The sequence below is a fragment of the Aquarana catesbeiana genome, unplaced genomic scaffold (genome assembly GCF_042186555.1).
Source record: "Aquarana catesbeiana isolate 2022-GZ unplaced genomic scaffold, ASM4218655v1 unanchor228, whole genome shotgun sequence".
Classification (NCBI taxonomy): Eukaryota; Metazoa; Chordata; class Amphibia; order Anura; family Ranidae; genus Aquarana; species Aquarana catesbeiana.
Window position 1 is genome coordinate 834,906 of NW_027362655.1, and position 21,544 is coordinate 856,449.

The 21,544-nt window shown below is 42.5% G+C and overlaps 2 protein-coding genes across 3 annotated transcripts in view; one reads left to right on the forward strand and one right to left on the reverse strand.

The window, feature by feature from the left end:
- LOC141121641 (uncharacterized) overlaps positions 1 to 18,828 on the reverse strand; it is a 199,192-nt gene extending 180,364 nt beyond the window's left edge. The window contains exons 1-4 of one of the 2 annotated variants that reach the window (XM_073611291.1): positions 18,748 to 18,828; positions 12,391 to 12,458; positions 9,082 to 9,243; positions 2,928 to 8,787 (exon numbers count right to left, since the gene is read on the reverse strand). In XM_073611291.1, coding sequence (XP_073467392.1) covers positions 5,871 to 8,787; positions 9,082 to 9,131 — 2,967 coding nt within the window. In that variant the 5' untranslated portion in view covers positions 9,132 to 9,243; positions 12,391 to 12,458; positions 18,748 to 18,828 and the 3' untranslated portion in view covers positions 2,928 to 5,870. Of the gene's footprint in view, positions 1 to 2,927; positions 8,788 to 9,081; positions 9,244 to 12,390; positions 12,459 to 18,747 lie in introns of those variants that run through there. The other variant, XM_073611294.1, reaches the window with a different exon arrangement.
- The window catches only part of LOC141121671 (uncharacterized), a 197,849-nt gene that overhangs the window by 106,432 nt on the left and 69,873 nt on the right, over positions 1 to 21,544 (forward strand). The gene's annotated exons all lie outside the window — the stretch shown is intronic.

The following is a 21,544-nucleotide window of genomic DNA, read 5'->3' on the forward strand; positions in this document are numbered from 1 at the left end:
GAAAAAATGCAGCTGATCTCTTGAGCATCTGTGGCATAAACTTAAGCCTCGTACACGCGATCAGATTTTCTGATGGGAATTGTGTGATGATAGGCTGTTGGCGGAAAATCTGACCGTGTGTACGCTCCATCGGACAATTGATGTCGGATTTTCCATGTACAAATGTTGGATGGCAGGCTTTAAAATTTTCCTCGGACAAATGTCTGTTGTCGGATTTTTCAAGCGTGTGTACACAAGTCCATCGGACGAAAGTTTAAAGTACAAACACGCATGCTCGGAAGCAAGGACGAGCCGGAAGCGCTCCGTCTTGTAAACTAGCGTTCGTAATGGAGAATTAACATTCGTGACGCAGCAAATTATGAAATGTCGAAATGGAACGCACAATTCTCTTCTTCTTTAATGGGATAATAATGAAGCTGCTTTGCTGGTGATACTGATGGAGCTCTGCCAAACGTATTTTAAAAGGCTTTCATTTTCTAGTGATATCAAGAATAATATTATTATGCTTGTTTTTTTGTTTTTTTTTTGGGCAAGTTATCACAACACCATTATCCCGTAGTTTTTAAGATCAAAGATACAACTATGTTGGTGTCCCTTGTTAATTTTACATTGTATTTTTTTTAAAGGTAACTGCCTACTTAGAAACTGTCATTTGAAGTAAAACACATAGCCAAGTATTATTCTACACAATTTATTGTGCATTAAAAAATAAAACAAATAAAATTAGACATGCTATCTGCCAATAGAACTTAATCAAAAAGTGCATTCTGTGCATCCAAAAATATAGAAAATTTACCAAATCAAATCATTATTCAACCAAAAAATAAAATAAAAGCCTCATGCATGTGTCCTGCTTCTTAATATAGGGGGTCAGCAATGCCAAGAGTTGGTGAAAGCAGGGGTCCGTCATCCGGAAATAATTCCGAAAATCATCTGGATTATTCTCCTGGATCTCCCGCAGCAAAAGCATATGACATAATTGGTCACCATTAATAGAGCAACCAATTTTTGGTCCAAGAAATCCTCCTTTTCCTGTTCCTGGACTGGACTTAGGTCAAAGCAATAACTCCAAGACCAATAATAAATAACACGTTATCTCCTCCGATTCCGCAACATGTCTGGTTGACGAACGGCCGTTCAGAAATGAACTGAAAAGCACAAAATGAAAAAAGCAAAAAGAAAAGCACAAAATGAAAAGCGCAAAATGAAAAGTGCAAATCGACACTCACCAAACTTCTGCTAACATGAAATTAGCAGAAGGAGCCCAAAGGGTGGCGCGTGACAATTAAACTTCCTCTTTATCGGCTCGTATTACGTCTAGTACGTCACTACGTTTGGGTTTGTTGGCCGACAATTGTGTGCCGTTTGTATGCAAGACAAGTTTGGGGCCAACGCCCTTCAGACAAGAGGTTTTGTCTACAGAAAATCCGATCGTGTGTTAAGTCTCACAAAGACTTCAACCAATATAAATCTGCCCTCCAAAAATACAATTCTTGCCTCCACACTGCCAAGCAGACCTATTTTATCACTTTCATTAAAAGCTTCTCATTCCATCCTAATCAATCCTTCTCTACCTTTAACTCTCTACTTCATCCTCCACCTACTAACTCACTCACTGCCCAGGAGATCAGCAATCACTTCAAAAATAAGATTGATACAATTTGTGAGGAGATCTCTAATGCACAGATACCTCCCCCCATTTAACACCCCATGTACAATCATTACTTCCCTCATTCAACCCCGCTACTATAGACAAGGTTGCTAAACTTTTACCTAACACTCACCTAACCACCTGCCCCCTGGATCCTGCTCCCTCACAAATGCTACGTTCACCCTCTGGCTCTATTCTACACTCTCTAACCCACATCTTCAATCTCTCCCTCTCTTCTGTCGTCTTCCCCAACTCTCTAAAACATGCCCTAGTCACACCCATACTTAAAAAGCCCTCACTGGACCCCACCAATCTTAACAACCTACGCTCTCCTTACTCTTCCTTTCCTCAAAACTTTTCCTCAAAACGTCTGGTCTACAACTGACTCAGTGACCATCTGACTGAGAACAAACTTCTTGATCCCTTTCAGTCTGGATTTCGCCTTCAACACTCCACGGAAACTGCTCTCCTTACACTCACAAAAGACCTACTAATGGCTATAACCAATAGACACTCTTCTGTACAACTACTCCTGGACACCACACCCCTCTACAAGAAAATGGAGGACACACCCCACCTCTCTGAACTACAAGGAAATAGAGGACACCCCTCCCCCTCTTTTAGCTTCAAGAAAATGGAGGACACTACCCCTCTTTTCTGAGCTACAAGAAAATGGAAGATATCACCTCTCCTCTCTCTGAGTTACAAGAAAATGGAGGACACCCCCCTCTCCATGGAAACATTGTATATAAAGGAGGAAGATATTTATCAACAGACACATTTCTGAAAAGTCATTGTGTCATTACAGGAAGATTGAATCCCTGAGCTACAAGAAAATGGAGGGGACCCCCCTCCCCCTCTCTGAGCTACAAGAAAACGGAGGACACTCCTCCCTCTCTCTGAGCTACAAGAAAATAGAGGACACCCCATCTACCCCTATATGAACTACAAAAAAAATGGAGGACACTCCTCCCCCTTCCTGAGCTACAAGAAAATGGGGGACACCACGGCCTCATCTCTGAGCTTCAAGAAAATGGAGGACACTCCGTCCCCTCTCTGAGCTACAAGAAAATGGATGACACCCCTCCCCCTTACCGAGCTACAAGAAAATGTAGGACACCCCTCCCCCTTACTAAGCTACAAAGAAATGTAGGATACCCCTCCCCTCTCTGAGCTGCAAGAAAATAGAGGACACTCCTCCCCCTCTCTGAGCTATAAGAAAATTGAGGACATCACCGCCTCATTTCTGAGCTACAAGAAAACGGAGGACACTCCATCCCCTCTCTGAGCTACAAGAAAATGGAAGACACCCCTCCCCCTTACTGAGCTACAAGAAAATGTAGGACACCCCTCCCCCTCTCTGAGCTACAAGAAAATGGGGGATGCACCTCCTCCACCTTCCCCTGTCACATGAAGCCAAAGGGGTCTGGCTGTGGAGTGGAGCTCCACATTTGACAGGAAGCATGTGGCCTCCACTCCACCTTTTTTTTTATTGAACTTTCATGTAACAAACATTCAATAGACATTAGAAACAACAACAACGTGGAAGTGGAGGGGACATATTTCCTGTCACATCTGCATTTCTCATGTCTGGCTGCAGACTGGAGCTCTGCCCTCCCCAGGAGTCATGTGACCTTCACAGATTTTTCTTTTAATCAACTTTAACACTTTTGCTGCCAGAGTCGTTTTTTTCATTTTCTGCACACGTTTAAAAAATCATTTTAGGCCCGAAGATTACATAAAACCCCAAAACATGATATATTTTCTGAAAGCAGACACCCTAGAGAATTAAATAATGGTAGTTCCAATTTTTTAATGTCACACGATATTACCGTAAAAGGTCTAGGAAATGCATCATTGTAGTAAAAAATACACTGAGGTGAATCTTAGGGCAAACAAACACAATAAATTAACCAATTTTTGGTAAAATATAAAAGATGAGATTAAATTTGTGTGGGCCTGTGAAATGGTAACAAAGTTCAGTACCCAATATTTTCTACAGGTGACGCTTCAAAAGCCCCTATAGGTCAGTTTAGTGTTAGGGAGGACTGGTGCTAGAATTATCACTCTCACTCTGGTGTGTGTGCAGGGCTGGGGCAAGGATTTTTGACACCCTAGGCAAAACTTCATTTTGACACCCCTGGCTCTGCCCCAACTCCACCCCCTTTGCTCTGTGGCGGCTGCTGCTGTCCCCCAGGCAGCTATGGCTGGTGGCTGCAGATGGCTGTCATCCAGGGCAGGTACTGTGGGTTGGTATTGCTGGCTGGTACTACTGGTGGGTATCCCTGGTGGCTGCTGTTCCAGATTGTGGGCTCCCGACCCACCCTCCCGAGCATCAGTGTGACAGGAGTTGGCACTGGAGGAAGCATGCTGCTGCAGTAGAGAGCTTAGCCGATGCTTCCTTTATCCCTCCTGTAACAGGTGAAGTACAATTGGTATCACTGCCCCTGTGACAGGAGCCAGCGCTATACAGGAAGCATTGTCTCTGCTTCCTCTGGCTCCATTCTTCACACCGATGCTGCCACCACCATGTTTCACAGTGGGGATGGTGCTCTTTGGGTGATGTGATGTGTTGGGTTTACGCCAGACATAGCATTTTCTTTGATGGACAAAAAGTTCAATTTTAGTTTCATCAGACCAGAGCACTTTCCTCCATACATGTTGTGAGTCTCCAACATGCCTTTTCGCAAACTCAAAACGTGCCATTTTGTTTTTTTGCAGAAAGTAATGTCTTTCTTCTGGCCACTCTGCCATAAAGCCCAACTCTATGGAGCGTACGGCTTATTGTCTTCCTATGTACAGATACTCCAGTCTCTGCTGTGGAACTCTGCAGCTCCCCCAGGGTTACCTTAGGTCTCTGTGCTCCTCTCTGATTAATGTCCTCCTTGTCCGGTCCGTGAGTTTTGGTCTGCGGCCGTCTCTTGGCAGGTTTGCTGTTGTGCCATGTTCTTTCCATTTGGTTATGATAGATTTGATGGTGCTCCTAGGGATCATCAAAGATTTGGATATTTCTTTATAACCTAACCCTGACTTGTTTGGAGAGTTCCTTGGTCTTCATGGCAGTGTTTGGTTAGTGGTGCCTCTTGCTTAGGTGTTGCAGCCTCTGGGGCCTTTCAAAAAGGTGTGTAAATGTAATGACAGATCATGTGACACTTAGATTGCACACAGGTGGACATCATTTCACAAATGATGTGACTTCTGAAGGTAATTGGTTGCACCAGAGCTTTTTATGGGCTTCATAATAAAGGAGTGAATACAAATGCCAATTATCAGTTTTCTATTTCTGAAAAATCGTTTTATGTATATATTTTTCTAATTTTACTTCACCAACTTAGACTATTGTGTTCTGATCATCACATATAATTCAGATTAAAAAAAAAACATTGAACTAAAGGCTGCAATGTAACAAAATAGGTAAAAAACCAAGGGGTAAATACTTTTGCAAGGCACTCTATGTGGTTTCTGTTGTTGTCTTCCTCAACTTGACATACCTAAGCCGCAGCGGGTGACAGGCAAATTTTGCCCCTAAACTTTTAAAGTTAGTTATACAGGGACATTTTGTTGGAAGAAGAAAATCAAATATTTTTATAATTTCAGGGGTAGTCGATGTACATTACATTACGGATGGTGAGTAAACCTGCTCTATAACAAGCAGCTTTATGCTTGACAGACATTAGAATTATACTATTGATGGGAAATAAAAAGATTTCCTTATTTAAAGTTATCATTTATCATGATAATGGAGCCTTTTATGTATTTCCTAGAAAGTATCAATACTATAAAAGTAATACAATTTTAATGGAGCCCAAAGACTAAAAGATACAAACTAAACAAACAGGTTTAAAGGAAAGTAAAAACTGTGGGAAAAAAAAGTGTGCTGTTCTGGTCCTGAAATAACACAAATGCTTGTTTCCAGTCCTTCCACATCCACTTATTTTTGAAGACTTATCTCCACCAGGTTTTGCTTAACTTAATAATTCAAGCACTAGTAAAAGTTAAACGATGTAGTAAACGGAAGACTTTTTTTTTACATTATCCTATCAGTACATCGAATATTGTATAAGAAATGAGGATTGTTTGTCAGTAGTATTTTTTACTTCAACATGAGAACACTTACATCCTAGTATAAATGACAAATTATATACTTTTGGGAGTACAAAATAAAATAAAAAAATAATAATAAAAAAAAGTTTGCAAGTATGTTTTCTGATTAGGATCTTTAAACATAATCAGTGAAGCTTGATAGATATTTTTGAATGATGCTGGCTTTTTCAGGTCGTGGTACTGTAGCTATATTTTGAGGAACCATGGAACTTCTCGGTGCCCAAGTAAATGTGATTTCACCTGCTGTAAATTTAAGGATGGAACGCATTATGTCCAATAAAAACGATTGATCTGTTGGTTCATACATTTTTGAAACTGTCCAATCCTTTTTAGCCTTGCTGGAAGTCAATTTGAAATGTAATGTGCCTTCAGGATCATTGACAGCTGTAGGATTGTTGATAATGGCTTGAAGTCTTTGTGCATTGTGGTTGTGGTCCATTGCGGCAAGTTGAGTTCTGGCTACCATGCCGTCAATTTGAAAATGGTGTCGTTTGGAGCGGTATTTTTGTGCCATACTGTGGAAAACTTCTAAATTTCCAGCATGGCAAAAATTTGATAGATGCTCCATGTCTTTCAAAATACGTTTATCATTCACTACAGCTTTCAGATGTTGATGTGCAGCAGAACCAGGTTCAAGCCACAAATAGTGCTTATCTTCGGAATCATATAATGGTCCGTGACTGCAGGATTGATAAATATTGGCATCGCTCCATTCGTGAACGTTAGCACTATGGTAGGCGAGGGACACCCATTTTTCCTTTAACAATTTTGCATCTCGCTGGCAAGTGCTAGCTGACCACCAAAGGTGGTTTATAGCTGGAGAAACCCATGCGGCTAGTTTTTCACAATTTTTTCTTCGACTAGCCCGACGTAACTTGTTTCCAATTGACTTTGCAAAATGCCACACGTCGAATTGATGTTTGATTCCAACATAATTTTCCTTTATCGACTTGCGTATGCCTACGTGCCCGTCAGTGGCAATGACCTTAACATTCAAATGGTCAGCAAGAATGCGATCTAGAACAGTATTAAAAGCTTGTTTTTCCAAAGCTACTGACGAAATTCCAGCTTCCAACCGCTCTACTTGAAAATCAACAATTCTGTTGGTTTTCAACTCAAGGAATGTATATGTGCAATATTTAGCATTGAACCCAGGGGGGTCACATTGACCATCTCCAGCTAGTGTTACGACATTGCGGTCAAGATGTTGGAAAACAGATTCTCTTTCTTTTTGCCAATGATAATCGATGGCTGGGAAAATAAATTTAGATTGGTTTTTATAGTGTGTTGATTTTGAAATGGACGACACTCCCAAAAGTGTGAAAAATTGTTTTATTTTTCTAAAATTTGAACCGGAACATAGTATGGATGCCGATAGAAGTATATTACCAGCTGGCATGCCCCCTATGAATGGCTGACTTGACCATAAGTGAAATTTGTGTTGGTTTGAGCAAAATCCAGTTACCACTATGGCAGAGCCAACCATGTACTTCTTAATCTTTTTAATTAGGCCGTTGCAGGTAGGAAAGGCTTTGCAACGGGAGCTCATAAGAAGCTGTGTTAGGCAGCTATCAAATACTATAAATTTTTTCTCACTGGCATATTCGTTGGGGTCATTATTTTCCGTTAAAGGCATGAAAGAGTTGTCTGGGTCATCTTCATCGATTAAGAAATGATCACACTCTTTTTCAAAATCTGCTTCCTCCTCTTTTATTGGATGGTAGCTGGGATCATGGTGGTCCATAGAGGAGGTAGACGTTTGTAAACTGTTTTGCACATCACTATACGTTTTTAGTGGAGATACAGTTGGTGAGATTGAGGGGCAACCCTTAATTTGGGATACAGTTGGCGATTTCCATAGAGCAGGTCTTGCAGTTAGATTTGGGCATGTTGAGTTATCTACTACAACTAATGGATTCCATATTTGTTTTGGAGTCTCGCACATGGAGGGATTGAGAAATAGATCATTTTTTCTCATGTTATTTTCTCCTTGCGAGATTGTGGCATCTGTTGGACTATCTTTCAAAGTCTTTAAATTGAAAAGATCACACTGTATTCCAATGCTTTTTGTTTTTGGTTTAATATTGGCATGCACCGACTTATGAAACAAACCAAAAGATTTATCGAATTGAGTATGCTTATGCTTTTGAGATGGATAGTATTCGGTATTTATTCCAATTGTTTTTCGGCTCCTTGCCTTGTATTTTCTTTTTTGGCGAACTGTATTGGTCATAGAATTCTGCATCTCTGCATTAAATACTTGTGTTCCTACTGTTTGTTCTACAACATCTGTATCATCCTTTGCCATATGCATGGCAATGCACTCAACATGTTTTTCATAAAAATATTCTTCTGTTGATGTATGAGAAGCAAATGGCACATCAGTAGAGTTCGAAACAAAATCGGAACATTCTAATTCTTCTTGGTTATCCAAACGAAGTTTTTTAAAGTAGTTGCGGTCTCCGAATTCAAATGATTCAAAGGTAGTTGTTGACAAACATTGTGGGTTCTCTGATGTTTGGCGCATGCACTGTGTAGCGCATTTAGAACTAACCTTGCTACGGCTCATTGATTCACATATTGGAAAATAATCTGATTGGGGGTTTGAAAAATTTGTTATATTTTGAATGCATTGGTTTTCAAAATTGTTGGATGCAGACTGGGAGGTTTCTGATTCAGGAACCGCATTTACACGTGTGTTTCGAAAATAACTGTGTTCTTCAAGTTCTTTGGAAACATGTAAATTTGGTGGAGGCAAATTCTGACTTGGGACTGCATTTTTTTTTAAATACATTTTTTTACCACGTTGCTCATAGTCCAGTTTTGAAAAATGCAATGAGCATATTCTATATTCATTATTGCGAGAATTGTACATTTTTTCAACCAGGGATGAGATATGACTCTCATCCATCCTGATCATCTGTAGCCAGTTCAGGATTCTCTCTCGTTGTCTTGGGAAAACATGTAGCACAGTTTGAGGTTCTCGTGTTCTCCATGAAAAGGTGCAGCCTTTTACCATGCAACTAGGCATCCTAAAGTAACATACAAATAGTAGTAAGAAACTGTTATTTATGAAAGTGATGTCAATGCACTCAATAGCAAATTAAATTCTTAATTATATACACTAGATACTTTGGATAGCATGAATTAGTATATATACACACACTAAAAGTCTATCATTACATCTCATCAATTTTATAATGTGAAAATCCAGACTTGTTATAAGGAAAAGTCCACCAAAGTATACTAAAATTGCTACATCCACAGACGTTCACGATCTAACACTCTCCAATTTAGCCCTGTAAAGAAGAAATGTCTATACATACCTTTTAGGAAGACACTCCGGTCCGGGCCTGTGCTGAGTTGTCAGCGGCATCCAACAACGGAAGCCCCGTAGCCCTCTATGGGTGACTTCACTTCACATTAATTTCACTGCCGTTGTCGGCTGTGTCCTCTGCAGAGCTTCCTGCTCTTGGAGACCGGACCGGCTTAAAAAAAAAAAAAAGGTACTGTATGTACACTGAATTATTCTTTACAAGGCTAGAAAGGTTAATGTTACATTGTGGCTGTCTGTAGATGTAGCGATTTTGTTTCCAGGTCTAATGCCGCGTACACATGACCGGACTTTACGGCATACTTGGTTCGGCGGACCGGAGTCCATCGGACAATTCGATCGTGTGTGGGCTCCAGCGGACATTTTTTCCCCAAAAGTTTGACGGACCTAGAAATGAAACATGTTTCAAATCTTTTCGACAGACTCGAGTCCGGTCTAAAAGTCCGCTCGTCTGTATGCTAGTCCGACGGACAAAAACTGACGCTAGGGCAGCTATTGGCTACTGGCTATAAACTTCCTTGTTTTAGTCCGGTTGTACTTCATCACGTACAAATCCGTCTGACTTTGGTTGATTGTGTGTAGGCAAGTCCGTTCATTCGGAAAGTCCATCATAAAGTCTGCTAAAAAGTCCGCAGGACAAAGTCTGCCGTAAAGTCCGCTCGTGTGTACGCGGCATTAGATGTAACAATAACAAATTGCCATAAAAAAAACAAAAAAAATGGATCCATAATGTTTTGTATCAAAGATACAGGCTGGTGGTGGTGTAATTGTGTGGGGGATATTTTCTTGGCACACCTTATGCCCCTTATTACCATTACAGAATTGGTATAATGCCACTGCTTACTGGAGTATTGTTGCTGACCATGTCCATCCCTTTATGACTACAATGTACCCATCTGTCAGGGCTGGGCTCAGCCCTTCTTTCTCTGTGTTGGCCTCTCAGCTGTTGGCTAATTGCCATCTCCTCTCTCCACAGCAACTCAGCTGTTGTTGATTCTGCTCGTCAGTCCTGCCTAGTTAAAGCCGTCCAGCTCACTTCATCTCTGCCTTCGCTTTTGGTCACATCTCAGAGACTTTTCTCCTGCGTTCCTGTTGAAGACTTGCTCGGCTGACTCCCCTTCTGGCTCCTGATCCTGCTTGCTGTACTACTACGTTGATCTCTGGCTCTCTGACATTGGCATTGGCTGACTACCCGATCTGGTTACTGAACTCTGGCTATGTATTGACTACGCTTACTCTGTTTACCTTTGTATTATTATTAAACAAGTGTGATTAACTGTACTTCTGTCTCGGTCTGATTCAGGGTTTCTGACACCATCTTCTCCTTCCGGGCCTGATAAAGCGCCATGTCACAAAGCTCAAATCATCTCACCACTGGCTTCTTGTACATGACAATGAGGTCAGTGTACTCCAATGGCCTCCACACTTACCAGATCTCAATCCAATAGAGCACTTATGGGATTTTTGTGAAATGTGAGGTTGGCATAATTTGTGTGCAAATAATAAATCTGAAACAACTGTGTGATGCTATCATGTTACTATGGACCAAAATCTCTGAGGAATGTTTCCAACAGGTTTTTGAATCTATGCTACGAAAAATGAAGGAAGTTCTGAAGGCAATAAGGGGATCCAACACAGCACTACTAAGGTTTACCTAATAAAGTGTGGAAAAGGGATTGAGAGAGTAACTAAGACTCTCTAAAAAAAAAAAGGCGGACTTTGTGGGCACAACACGAGGCACTAATTATATAAAAATTGTATCTTTATTACAAAAAATGTTAAAAACACATATAGATATAACAAACGCAACACCCTCTACTAGACAAAGGTCAACAGATACCCAATTACAGACATGGAGGCATGGAACCTTTCATTGAGTAGGTGAGAGGTCCATCAATGTACAACCAAAAAAGGGGGTACATGTAATAGTCAAAAGGTCAGGTCCATGAACTCCTCCATGCTTGCTTGTCAACGTGTTTCACATCTAATTGCTTCCTCAGGACATACTGGGTAGGTGCTGATATCAGATTAAAAATTATAAATGTGCTTGATTTACCCATCCCCCGCACTGAGTTCCAACTGACTTATACTATTTTGTCTCTGATAGGTAAGATACTATATAAAGGAATCGTTTATCCAGTGCTTACATACTGCAAAATTCTCTATAGAACAAGGCCTATTTTATCTATAGAGCTGCCAGTTCCTTTTGGTCACCCTTGAGGGTGGACTTTGGGTGGTCCAGGTGTTCTATGTGGAAGTTGAACTCAATAGTTGAATTCCTGATTCTTAGAATGATTGATTTGGTTCTCCTTTGTTTTGTATGGTTTCACCCATTACCCGATCTTCATTGTCAATCAGGCAAACATATAAAATTTTATATATTTTCTTTTTTCCAAGATGCATACATGTGTGTGTATGTATATATATATATATATATATATACATACATACACACACACACACATACACCTGTTCAATATCAATATGTATAACTCCAATACCTATTTATTTTCTATTTTTTTTTTAATTTGATATCAGCACCTACCCAGTATGTCCTGAGGAAGCAATTAGATGCAAAACGCGTTGACAAGCAAGCATGGAGGAGTTCATGGACCTGACCTTTTGACTGTTACATGTACCCCCTTTTTTGTTGTACATTGATGGACCTCTCACCTACTCAATGAAAGGTTCCATGCCTCCATGTCTGTAATTGGGTATCTGTTGACCTTTGTCTAGTAGAGGGTGTTGTGTTTGTTATATCTATGTGTTTTTAAAATTTTTTGTAATAAAAATACAATTTTTATAGAATTACCGCCTCGTGTTGTACCCACAAAGTCTGCCTTTTTTGAGAGAGAGAGTCTAATGCCGTGTACATGCGACCGGACTTTCCGTCTGAATGAACTCCGAAGGACTTTGCCGCAGTTCTGACGGAGTTCCGCCGAAATGGACTTGCCTACACACAATCACACCAAAGTCTGATCCTTTCGAATGTGATGACGTACAACCGGACTAGAAAAGGAAGTTCAATAGCCAGTAGCCAATAGCTGCCCTTGCGTCGTTTTCGGTCGTTTTCGGTTCCATCGGACCTTTTCTGCCGAAAAGTCCGGTTGTGTGTACGTGGCATTAGTTACTCTCTCAATCCTTTTTCTCTTCTTTTTATTGGATGTTGGCATGGTGGGGGTCCTCCCTTCTTACCTAATAAAGTGTATTTTAAATATATTATACATCCGTGTTCTATAGAGCTATATAAATTCTTTAGTCAGCCAATGTCATAGATATAGCATGCCAATTACTTTAGTACCTTGTATTGTTACTTGGCAGTTCTTGGGGATAACTGAATATTGAAGGACTGTCAGATATTGCACTGTTCTAAAAGAAAAAAAAAAAAAAAAATCTTTATGAAACATAGTGATGAGTTTATATCGCACAGCAATTTAAAAACAAAATATGATCATGAACTTTTACTATGTAGGTTATGCGCACACAGTGTTTAACCACTTCCCGCCCGGCCCATAGCAGATGACAGCCGGGCGGTGGTTCAGTTATCCTGACTGGGCGTCATATGAGGTCCAGCAGGGTAACATGCCCCCGCGCGCCCACGGGGGCGCACATCGCGGCGATCGGTGGATCGGTGTGTCAGTCTGACATGCTGCTACACCGATCTTGGTAAAGAGCCTCTGGCGGAGGCTCTTTACCACGTGATCAGCCGTGTCCAATCACGGCTGATCACGATGTCAATAGGAAGAGCCGTTGATCGGCTCTTCCTCACTCGCGTCTGACAGACGCGAGTAGAGGAGAGCCGATCGGCGGCTCTCCTGGCAGGGGGGTTTGCGCTGATTGTTTATCAGAGCAGCCCCCCTTAGATCACCACACTGGACCACCAGGGATCGCCACTAGGACCACCAGGGAAGGGGCAACATGTGGATGGCCAGGTATGTACCCCATGGCCATCCACATGTGCCCAGTCAATGCCCAATCTGTGCCAATCAGTGCCCACAAATGGGCACTGATTGGCACCATTATATAGCACTGATGCCCAGCAATGCCACCCTTAGGGGCATCAGTGTCATCAGTCAGTGTCTTCAGTGCCACCCATCAGTGCCCATCAGTGCCACCTGTCAGTGCCCATCCGTGCCACCCATAACTACCCATCAATGCTACCTACGAGTGCCCATCAATGCCACCTACAAGTGCCCATCAGTGCCGCCTATGAGTGCCCATCGGTGCCACCTATAAGTGCCCATCGGTGCCGCATACCAGTGCCACCTATCGGTGCCCATCAGTGCCACCTATCAGTGCCCATCAGTGCCGCCTATCAGTGCCCCTCATCAGTGCCCGTCAGTGCCACCTCATCAGTGCCACCTCATCGGTGCCCATCAGTGCCGCCGTATCAGTGCCCATCATTGAAGAAGAAAACGTACTTATTTACAAAAAATTTTAACAGAAACAAAGAACTTGGTTTTTTTTCAAAATTTTCGGTCTTTTTTTATTTGTTGCGCAAAAAATAAAAACCGCAGAGGTGATCAAATACCACCAAAAGAAAGCTCTATTTGTGGGAACAAAATGATAAAAAATTTGTTTGGGTACAGTGTAGCATGACCGCGCAATTGTCATTCAAATTGCGACAGCGCTGAAAGCTGAAAATTGGCCTGGGCGGGAAGGTGTCTAAGTGCCCAGTATTGAAGTGGTTAAACATGGATTACTCCTTTCACCGTTTTTAAGAAGCAACATAAATCACAAAAAAAAAATAATAATAATAAGGTGAATAGCTATGAAAACAAAAAAAAGAATTGATATCATGTCCTTATTCCCTAGAACAAATGAGCCCACTGCTCTACAGCATAAAAGGTCTACCACGCTTATTTCGGGAGGGACAAAGACTCTCATAGTGTACTACTTTGCATTCTTTAAATAAAATGTATAAAATCAGATTTACAATTGAAAGGACAAGTATCTGTGATGAGGAAGGTGATTATGACCGCCCCTTGTATTGGTTATAATCCACAGTGTTCCTATCACATCTATGGGCGAGTCGGAATTTTAATCAGGGTAAACCTTGCCAGCTGTCGGTGTAGGGAAGGTGTCCCTGACCTCCCACACTATTCAGATGGATTATGCCTCCTGAGAATTCTCAATCCACCAGTTAAAACAACACAGACATTCTAATCAGAAATGCACCATATATAAATCAAGGCCAAAATGATCCACGTAATTGATGTAGAACACACAGTACGTCCCCTAAACCCGTGCATAACGTCCATAAATTTGAAATGACCAACATCATTTGTCCTTTTAATGCGTGCATAACGTACATTAAGGCGAAATACACAAGAATTCCTCATTTTTGTTCATGTCAAACGCGCAAAGCCTAGCAGTGAAAACACACGTTCCATCATTGTAATTTGTTTATAGCGCACAGTAAGCTGAGGGAAATACAGTGGAACCTTGGATTACGAGCATAATTCGTTCCAGAAGAACGCCTGTAATCCAAAGAACTCGTATATCAAAGCCAGTTTCCCCATAGAAGTCAATGGAAACTCAGATAATTCGTTCCACAGTGACTTCTATTCTATGCATTACCGCATGTGACCAGAAGGGGTGGGGGGCGCTGGAAACACTGGCAGACCGCTCGGATCTTGGAACACTTGGAGAGGCTCGGAAACACTCGGGAACGGAATGCATCTGAGCGGCTCCGAGTGTCACCAGTGCCTCCCCACCTCTGACCAAATGCGCTACTGCACACCGCAGAGGCTTGAATCCTACTCGTTTTGCGAGGCAACACTCGCAAACCGAGTCAGGATTTAAAAAAAAAAAAAAGCTTGTATTGCGAAACGCTCGTTAACCGCGTTACTCGCAATCCGAGGTGTTACTGTAGATTCCTCCTTTCACTGCTTTTTACAAACACAGTAAACTAAAAAAGAATACTCTTTTGTGCGCGTCTAATGCACATTAATCATAATAACATTTATACTTTTAGGCCCCTTTCACACTTGTGTGACTTGTGACTAGGGATGGGCCAACAGAACACGCGAACAGGCAAAAAGTTCTAGTGAACATGCGAACCCTATTAAAGTCTATGGGACACGAACATGAAAAACCAAAAGTGCTCATTTTAAAGGCTTATATGCAAAGTTATTGTCATAAAAAGTGTTTGGGGACCCGGGTCCTGCCCCAGGGGACATGGATCAATGCAAAGAAAAGTTTTTAAAACGGCTGTTTTTTCGGGAGCAGTGATTTTAATAATGCTTGAAGTGAAACAATAAAATTGAAAGATTCCTTTAAATGTTGTTCCTGGGGGGTCCCCTTAGTCTGCCCGTAAAGCGGTGCTTCTGTGTGATGTGTAGAACAGTGCCGCAGCAAAATGACATTTCTAAAAAAAAAAGTCATTTAAACTTGCCCCCAGGAATATAGATGAAGGAAATCAAGGAAAAAAAATGTGTGCGGTTAACCCTAACCCCCCCCCCCCCCTTCGGGTCTGGTATGGATTTTAAGGGGAACTCCATGCCAAAATGTTTTTTTTTTAAATGAACCTCAATTTGTTCTCCATCAAAAATGGTGAAGGCCAATCCTTCTGGTCTCAATGGTCAGCTTGGTTACAACATCCTTCCTGCATAATGATGGCACAACACCCAATGTTTCACTGAGAAGCCATCCTTTATGTTCCTCAAGCCTATGTTTTGATATCACCTGTCTTTGAGAAGTACCCGGATGGGGTTCTTCTCCCTGAAGTTGTCAAAACCAGTTAATGCATTTACTGTACTTACCTGTTCTCTTGTTTACCTGCTACTATATAACCCTTTATACACCTGAACAGCCTAAGGCCTCTTTCACACGAGGGATCCGTATGTCCGTTTTTCATCCTTCCGTTTTCGGATGAAAAACGGACATACATTCATCCCTATGGAGCGTCAGATGTCAGCGGTGACATGTCCGCTGACATCCGACCCCGCTCCGATCCGAAAAGTGTAACGGAGGAAAAACCTACTTTTCCATCCGTTTTCGGATCGGATCGGGTGACGACGGACACTACGGTCCGTCATCATCCGATCCCCCCATAGGGGAGAGCGGCGCTCTGACAGGTCCGTAGCTGCACAGCGTGCAGCGATGGACCTGTCATCTTCCTGCTCAGCGGGGATCGGCGGAGCGATCCCCGCTGAGCAAGCGGGTGTTCACGGGGCGGATCATCACTGATCCGCCCCGTGAGAAAGAGCCCTAAAAGAACATGACATAATGTACTACACCCTACAGAAGGTTTGGATCATTATCTACATTTCCCTTTTTTTTCCGCTTTCTTTCCATGCCAAAATGTTACAAAATTACCATATGTTTACAATTGGATACTATTTCTTGGAATGTTACTATCTGAAATCTATGTTCTTTGCTCTTCTGGAATGAAACTGTATTAACAATACTTGTTTATGCACCTTCCAATTCAATAAAATATGATTGATAAAAAAAAAAGGATTAAATTTCATTGCCGGATACTTAAAGACAAAAAAAGAAAAGAAAAACACACAGACCCCTCCAAAAGATACCAAAAATAAATAGCAGACCCTTGGAGGGTTCACTGTGCTGTGCTGATTGGGGCACCCTCCTCGATTAAGGATTAGGACACCATCCAGGATTAGGATATCCCCCAGGATAAGGACACCCCCCCCAGGATTAGGACACCCTCGAGGAATAGTGCATCCTCCAGGATTAGGGCACCACCAGGATTAGGACACCATCAAGGATTAGGGCACTCCCCCAGGATTAGGGCACTCCCCAGGATTAGGACACTCCCCCAGGATTAGGACACTCCCCCAGGATTAGGGCACTCCCCCAGGATTAGGGCACTCCCCCAGGATTAGGGCACCCTCCAGGATTAGGACACTCCCTCCAAGATTAGGGCACTCCCTCCAAGATTAGGGCACTCCCTCCAAGATTAGGGCACCCTCCAGGATTAGGGCACTCCCCAGGATTAGGGCACCATCAAGGATTAGGGCACCATCAAGGATTAGGGCACCCTCCAGGATTAGGACACCCTCCAGGATTAGGACACCCTCCAGGATTAGGGCACTCCCCCAAGATTAGGACACTCCCCCAGGATTAGGACACCCTCCAGGATTAGGGCACTCCCCCAAGATTAGGACACTCCCCCCAGGATTAGGACACTCCCCCAGGATTAGGACACTCCCCCAGGATTAGGGCACTCCCCCAGGATTAGGGCACCCTCCAGGATTAGGACACCCTCCAGGATTAGGACACTCCCCCAGGATTAGGACACTCCCCCAGGATTAGGACACCCTCCAGGATTAGGACACCCTCCAGGATTAGGACACCCTCCAGGATTAGGGCACACCCCCAGAATTAGGGCACCCTCCAGGATTAGGGCACTCTCCAGGATTAGGGCACTCCCCAGGATTAGGGCACTCCCCAGGATAAGGGCACCCTCCAGGATTAGGGCACCCTCCAGGATTAGGGCACTCCCCCAGGATTAGGGCACTCCCCCAGGATTAGGGCATTCCCCCAGGATTAGGGCACTCCCCCAGGATTAGGATACCCTCCAGGATTAGGGCACTCCCCGGGATTAGGGCACCCTCCAGGCTTAGGACACCCTCCAGGATTAGGGCACTCCCCCAGAATTAGGGCACACCCCCAGAATTAGGGCACTCCCTCCAGGATTAGGGCACTCCCCAGAATTAGGGCACCCTCCAGGATTAGGGCAGTCCCCAGGATTAGGACACCATCAAGGATAAGGGCACCCTCCAGGATTAGGGCACTCCCCCAGGATTAGGACACCCCCTAGGATTAGGATACCCTCCAGGATTAGGACACCATCCAGAATTAGGATATCCCCCAGGATAAGGACACCCCCCCCCCCCAGAATAAGGACACCCCCCAGGATTAGGACACCCTAGAGGAATAGTGCATCCTCCAGGATTAGGGCACTATTAAGAATAAGGGCACCCTCCAGGATTAGGGCACCCCGTAGGATTAGGATATCCACCAGGATTAGGACACCATCAAGAATAAGGGAATCCCCCAGGATTAGGACACCCTCCAGGAATGTTAGCTAAAGGAATTGGATAGTTTTAATGTTTCACTTATTTAAAAATCACTGCTCCTAGCCAAACAGAATTTTTTTTTAACTTTTTTGCATTGATACATGTTCCCCCAGGACAGTGACACCCCCTCCCCACCCCCACACCATGTTATTGTTTGACACCCCCCTTGCCTACTAGCCCAGAAAATGAGTATTTTTAATTTGACAGTTTTGGCTCCAATTTTCAATAGGATTTGGATTCAGACTCAGAATTTCTTAGACACATCTCCACAATGAAGAGAATGTTCTGGCCCCATAAGTGGGGAAATGTTCTGCCCCTGAAGGGGTTAATCTACATATATCCACACTATATATGTGTGTATCATCATCTGCTGGAGATAAAAGACATCACAGTGACTATGGAGGAAGAGGACGGACATGACGGGGGGGTTACTGGATGTAAATAGAAAATAAGATCTTATTACCTATTAGATTGTAAGCTCTTCTGAGCAGGGCCCTCTTAATCCTCCTGTATATTGTATTATAACTTTAATGTCTCCCTTTTATATTGTAAAGCGCTGCATAAACTGTTGGTGCTATATAAATCCTGTATGATAAAAATAATAATAATACCTCCTCTGCTGCCACTTCCAGCAACGTCTTCTCTCTACTTCCTCCCGACTCACCTCTAACCCGGAACTTCCTGTCTGTACCTGACATCACTTCCTGTCTTCCATAGAGACTTCCTGTCTGGGTAGAAGTGAGATCACCATCTTGTGGAGCTCAGAGGAACTGCAGCCCCGGGAAATGTTTTGTGGTGTGAACACGGCCTTGTGCTGTGTGTGTATGTACTGTATATCCTTATAGATGGGTCATCTCCACTCCCACCAAGGGGGATAGAAATATATGATAATAGAACAAGAACCCCCCCCCCCCCTTTTTAGTGACAGACAAGACAGGGACACTGTTATTTGATAGTTGTTGCTGAGGGAACATTCATGTCTAGATATGATGTTCTGAGGAATGAGATCTATAATCGGTGCTTGGAGGTAAATATATTGCATTTAGTAATATGTCTGAGGGAGTCTCCCTGTCCTCAATTTGATCCCCCTGCATTTGGCCCATTTTTGGTGGGACATGTGAGATTTTTGAGAGGGTGTTGCTGTAGATTGCTTTTTCTTTTTCTTTTTTTGTTGTTGTTTTTGTTCTTTTTTGGGGAAATTTGCTTATGTATTGTTCTATTGAGATATATATATATATATATATATATATATATATATATATATATATATACACATATATATATATATATATATATATACACATATACACACACACACACTGATTGTCAACTTTATTAGGTACACCTGTTCAATTGCTTGGTAACACAGAGTGCTAATCAGCCAATCTCATGGCAGCAACTCAATGCATTTAGGCATCTAGACGTGGTGAAGATGACTTGCTGAAGTTCAAACCAAGCATCAGAATGGGGAAGAAAGGAGATTTCAGTGACTTTTAATGTGGCATGGTTGTTGGTGCCAGATGGGCTGGTCTGAGTATTTCTGGCATTTTCACGCATAACTATGTCTCAGGTTTACAGAGAATGGTGGGAAAAAGAGAAAATATCCAATGAGCGGCAGTTGTGTGGAGGAAAATGCCTTGTTGAGGTCAGAGGAGAATGGGCAGACTGGTTCCAGATGATAGAAAGACAACAGTAACTCAAATACCCCACTCATTACACTCAAGGTATGCAGAATACCATCTCTGAACGCACAACACATCAAACCTTGATGCAGTTTGGCTACAGCAGCAGAAGACCACACCGGGTGCCACTCCTGTCAGCTAAGAACAAGAAACTGAGGCTACAATTCGCACAGCCTCACCAAAATTGGACAATAGATAATTGGAAAAACATTGCCTGGTCTGATGAGTCTCAATTACAGCTGCGACATTCAGATAGTAGGGTCAGAATTTGGTGCATGGATCCATCCTGCCTTGTATCACCAGTTCAGGCTGGTGGTGGAGGTGTAATGGTGTGGGGGATAATTTCTTGGCACACTTTGGGCCCCTTAGTACCAATTGATCATGGTTTAAACCCCACGGCCTACCTGAGTATTGCTAACCATGTCCATCCCTTTATGACTACAGTGTCCCCATCTTCTGATGGCTCCTTCCAGCAGGATAATGCACCATGTCACAAAGATCAAATCATCTCACCACTGGACAATGAGGTCCCTGTACTACAATGGCCTCCACACTCCCCACATCTCATCCAATAGAGCACCTTTGGGTTGTGGTGAAGTGGGAGATTGGTATCATGGATGTGCAGCCGACAAATCTGCAGCAACCCTGTGATGCTATCGTGTCACTATGGAGCAAAATCTCTGAGGAATGTTTCCAACACCTTGTTGTATCTATGCCACGAAGAATGAAGGCAAAAGGGGGGTCCAACTCGCTACTAGCAAGGTGTGCCTGGGTCCTGCCCAGGCCAATTTTCAGCTCTCTCATACTTTGAATGACAATTACTCAGTCATGCTACACTATACCCATTGTCCTTTTTTTCACACATATAGAGCTTTTTTTTGGTGGTATTTAATCACCTCTGGGTTTTTTATTTTTTGCACCATAAATAAAAAAAGATCGAACATTTTGTTAAAAAATGCATTCTTTTTTGTTTCTGCTATAAAATTTAGCAAATTAGTCATTTTTCTTCATACCTTTTGGCCAAAATTTATTCTGTTACATATCTTTGGGAAAAATAACCCAAATTAGTGTATATTATTTGGTCTTTGTGAAGGTTATAGAGTCTACAAGTTATGGCGCCAATCACTGAAAATTGATCACACTTGATGTACTGACAGCCTCATTTCTTGAGACACTAACAAGCCAGGACAGTATAAGTACCCCCCAAATGACCCCTTTTTGGAAAGTAGACAGTCCAAGGTATTTAGGAAGAGGCATGGTGAGTTTTTTGAAGTTGTAATTTTTTTCCCACAATTATTTGCAAAATGACATGTTTTTTCACAAAATTGTCATATTGACAGGATATTTTTCTCACACAGAATATGCATACTTGAACTACTTCCAAAATACATTCTCCTACTCCTCCTGAGTATGGCGATACCACACGTGTGAGACTTTTACACAGCCTGGCCACATACAGAGGACCAACATGCAAGGAGCACCTTCAGGTGTTCTAGGAGCATAAATTACGCATCTAATTTCTTAAATACATATCAGAATTTTGAAGGCCCTGGGGCACCAGGACAGTGGAAACGCCCACAAAATGACCCCTTTTTGAAAGCAAACACCCCAACGTATAATCTATGAGGCATTATGAGTCTTTTGAACACGTTATTTTTTACACAAGTTTTTGGAAAACGAGTAAAGAAAATGAAAATGCTTTTTTTACGGCACTGACGGGCGCTGA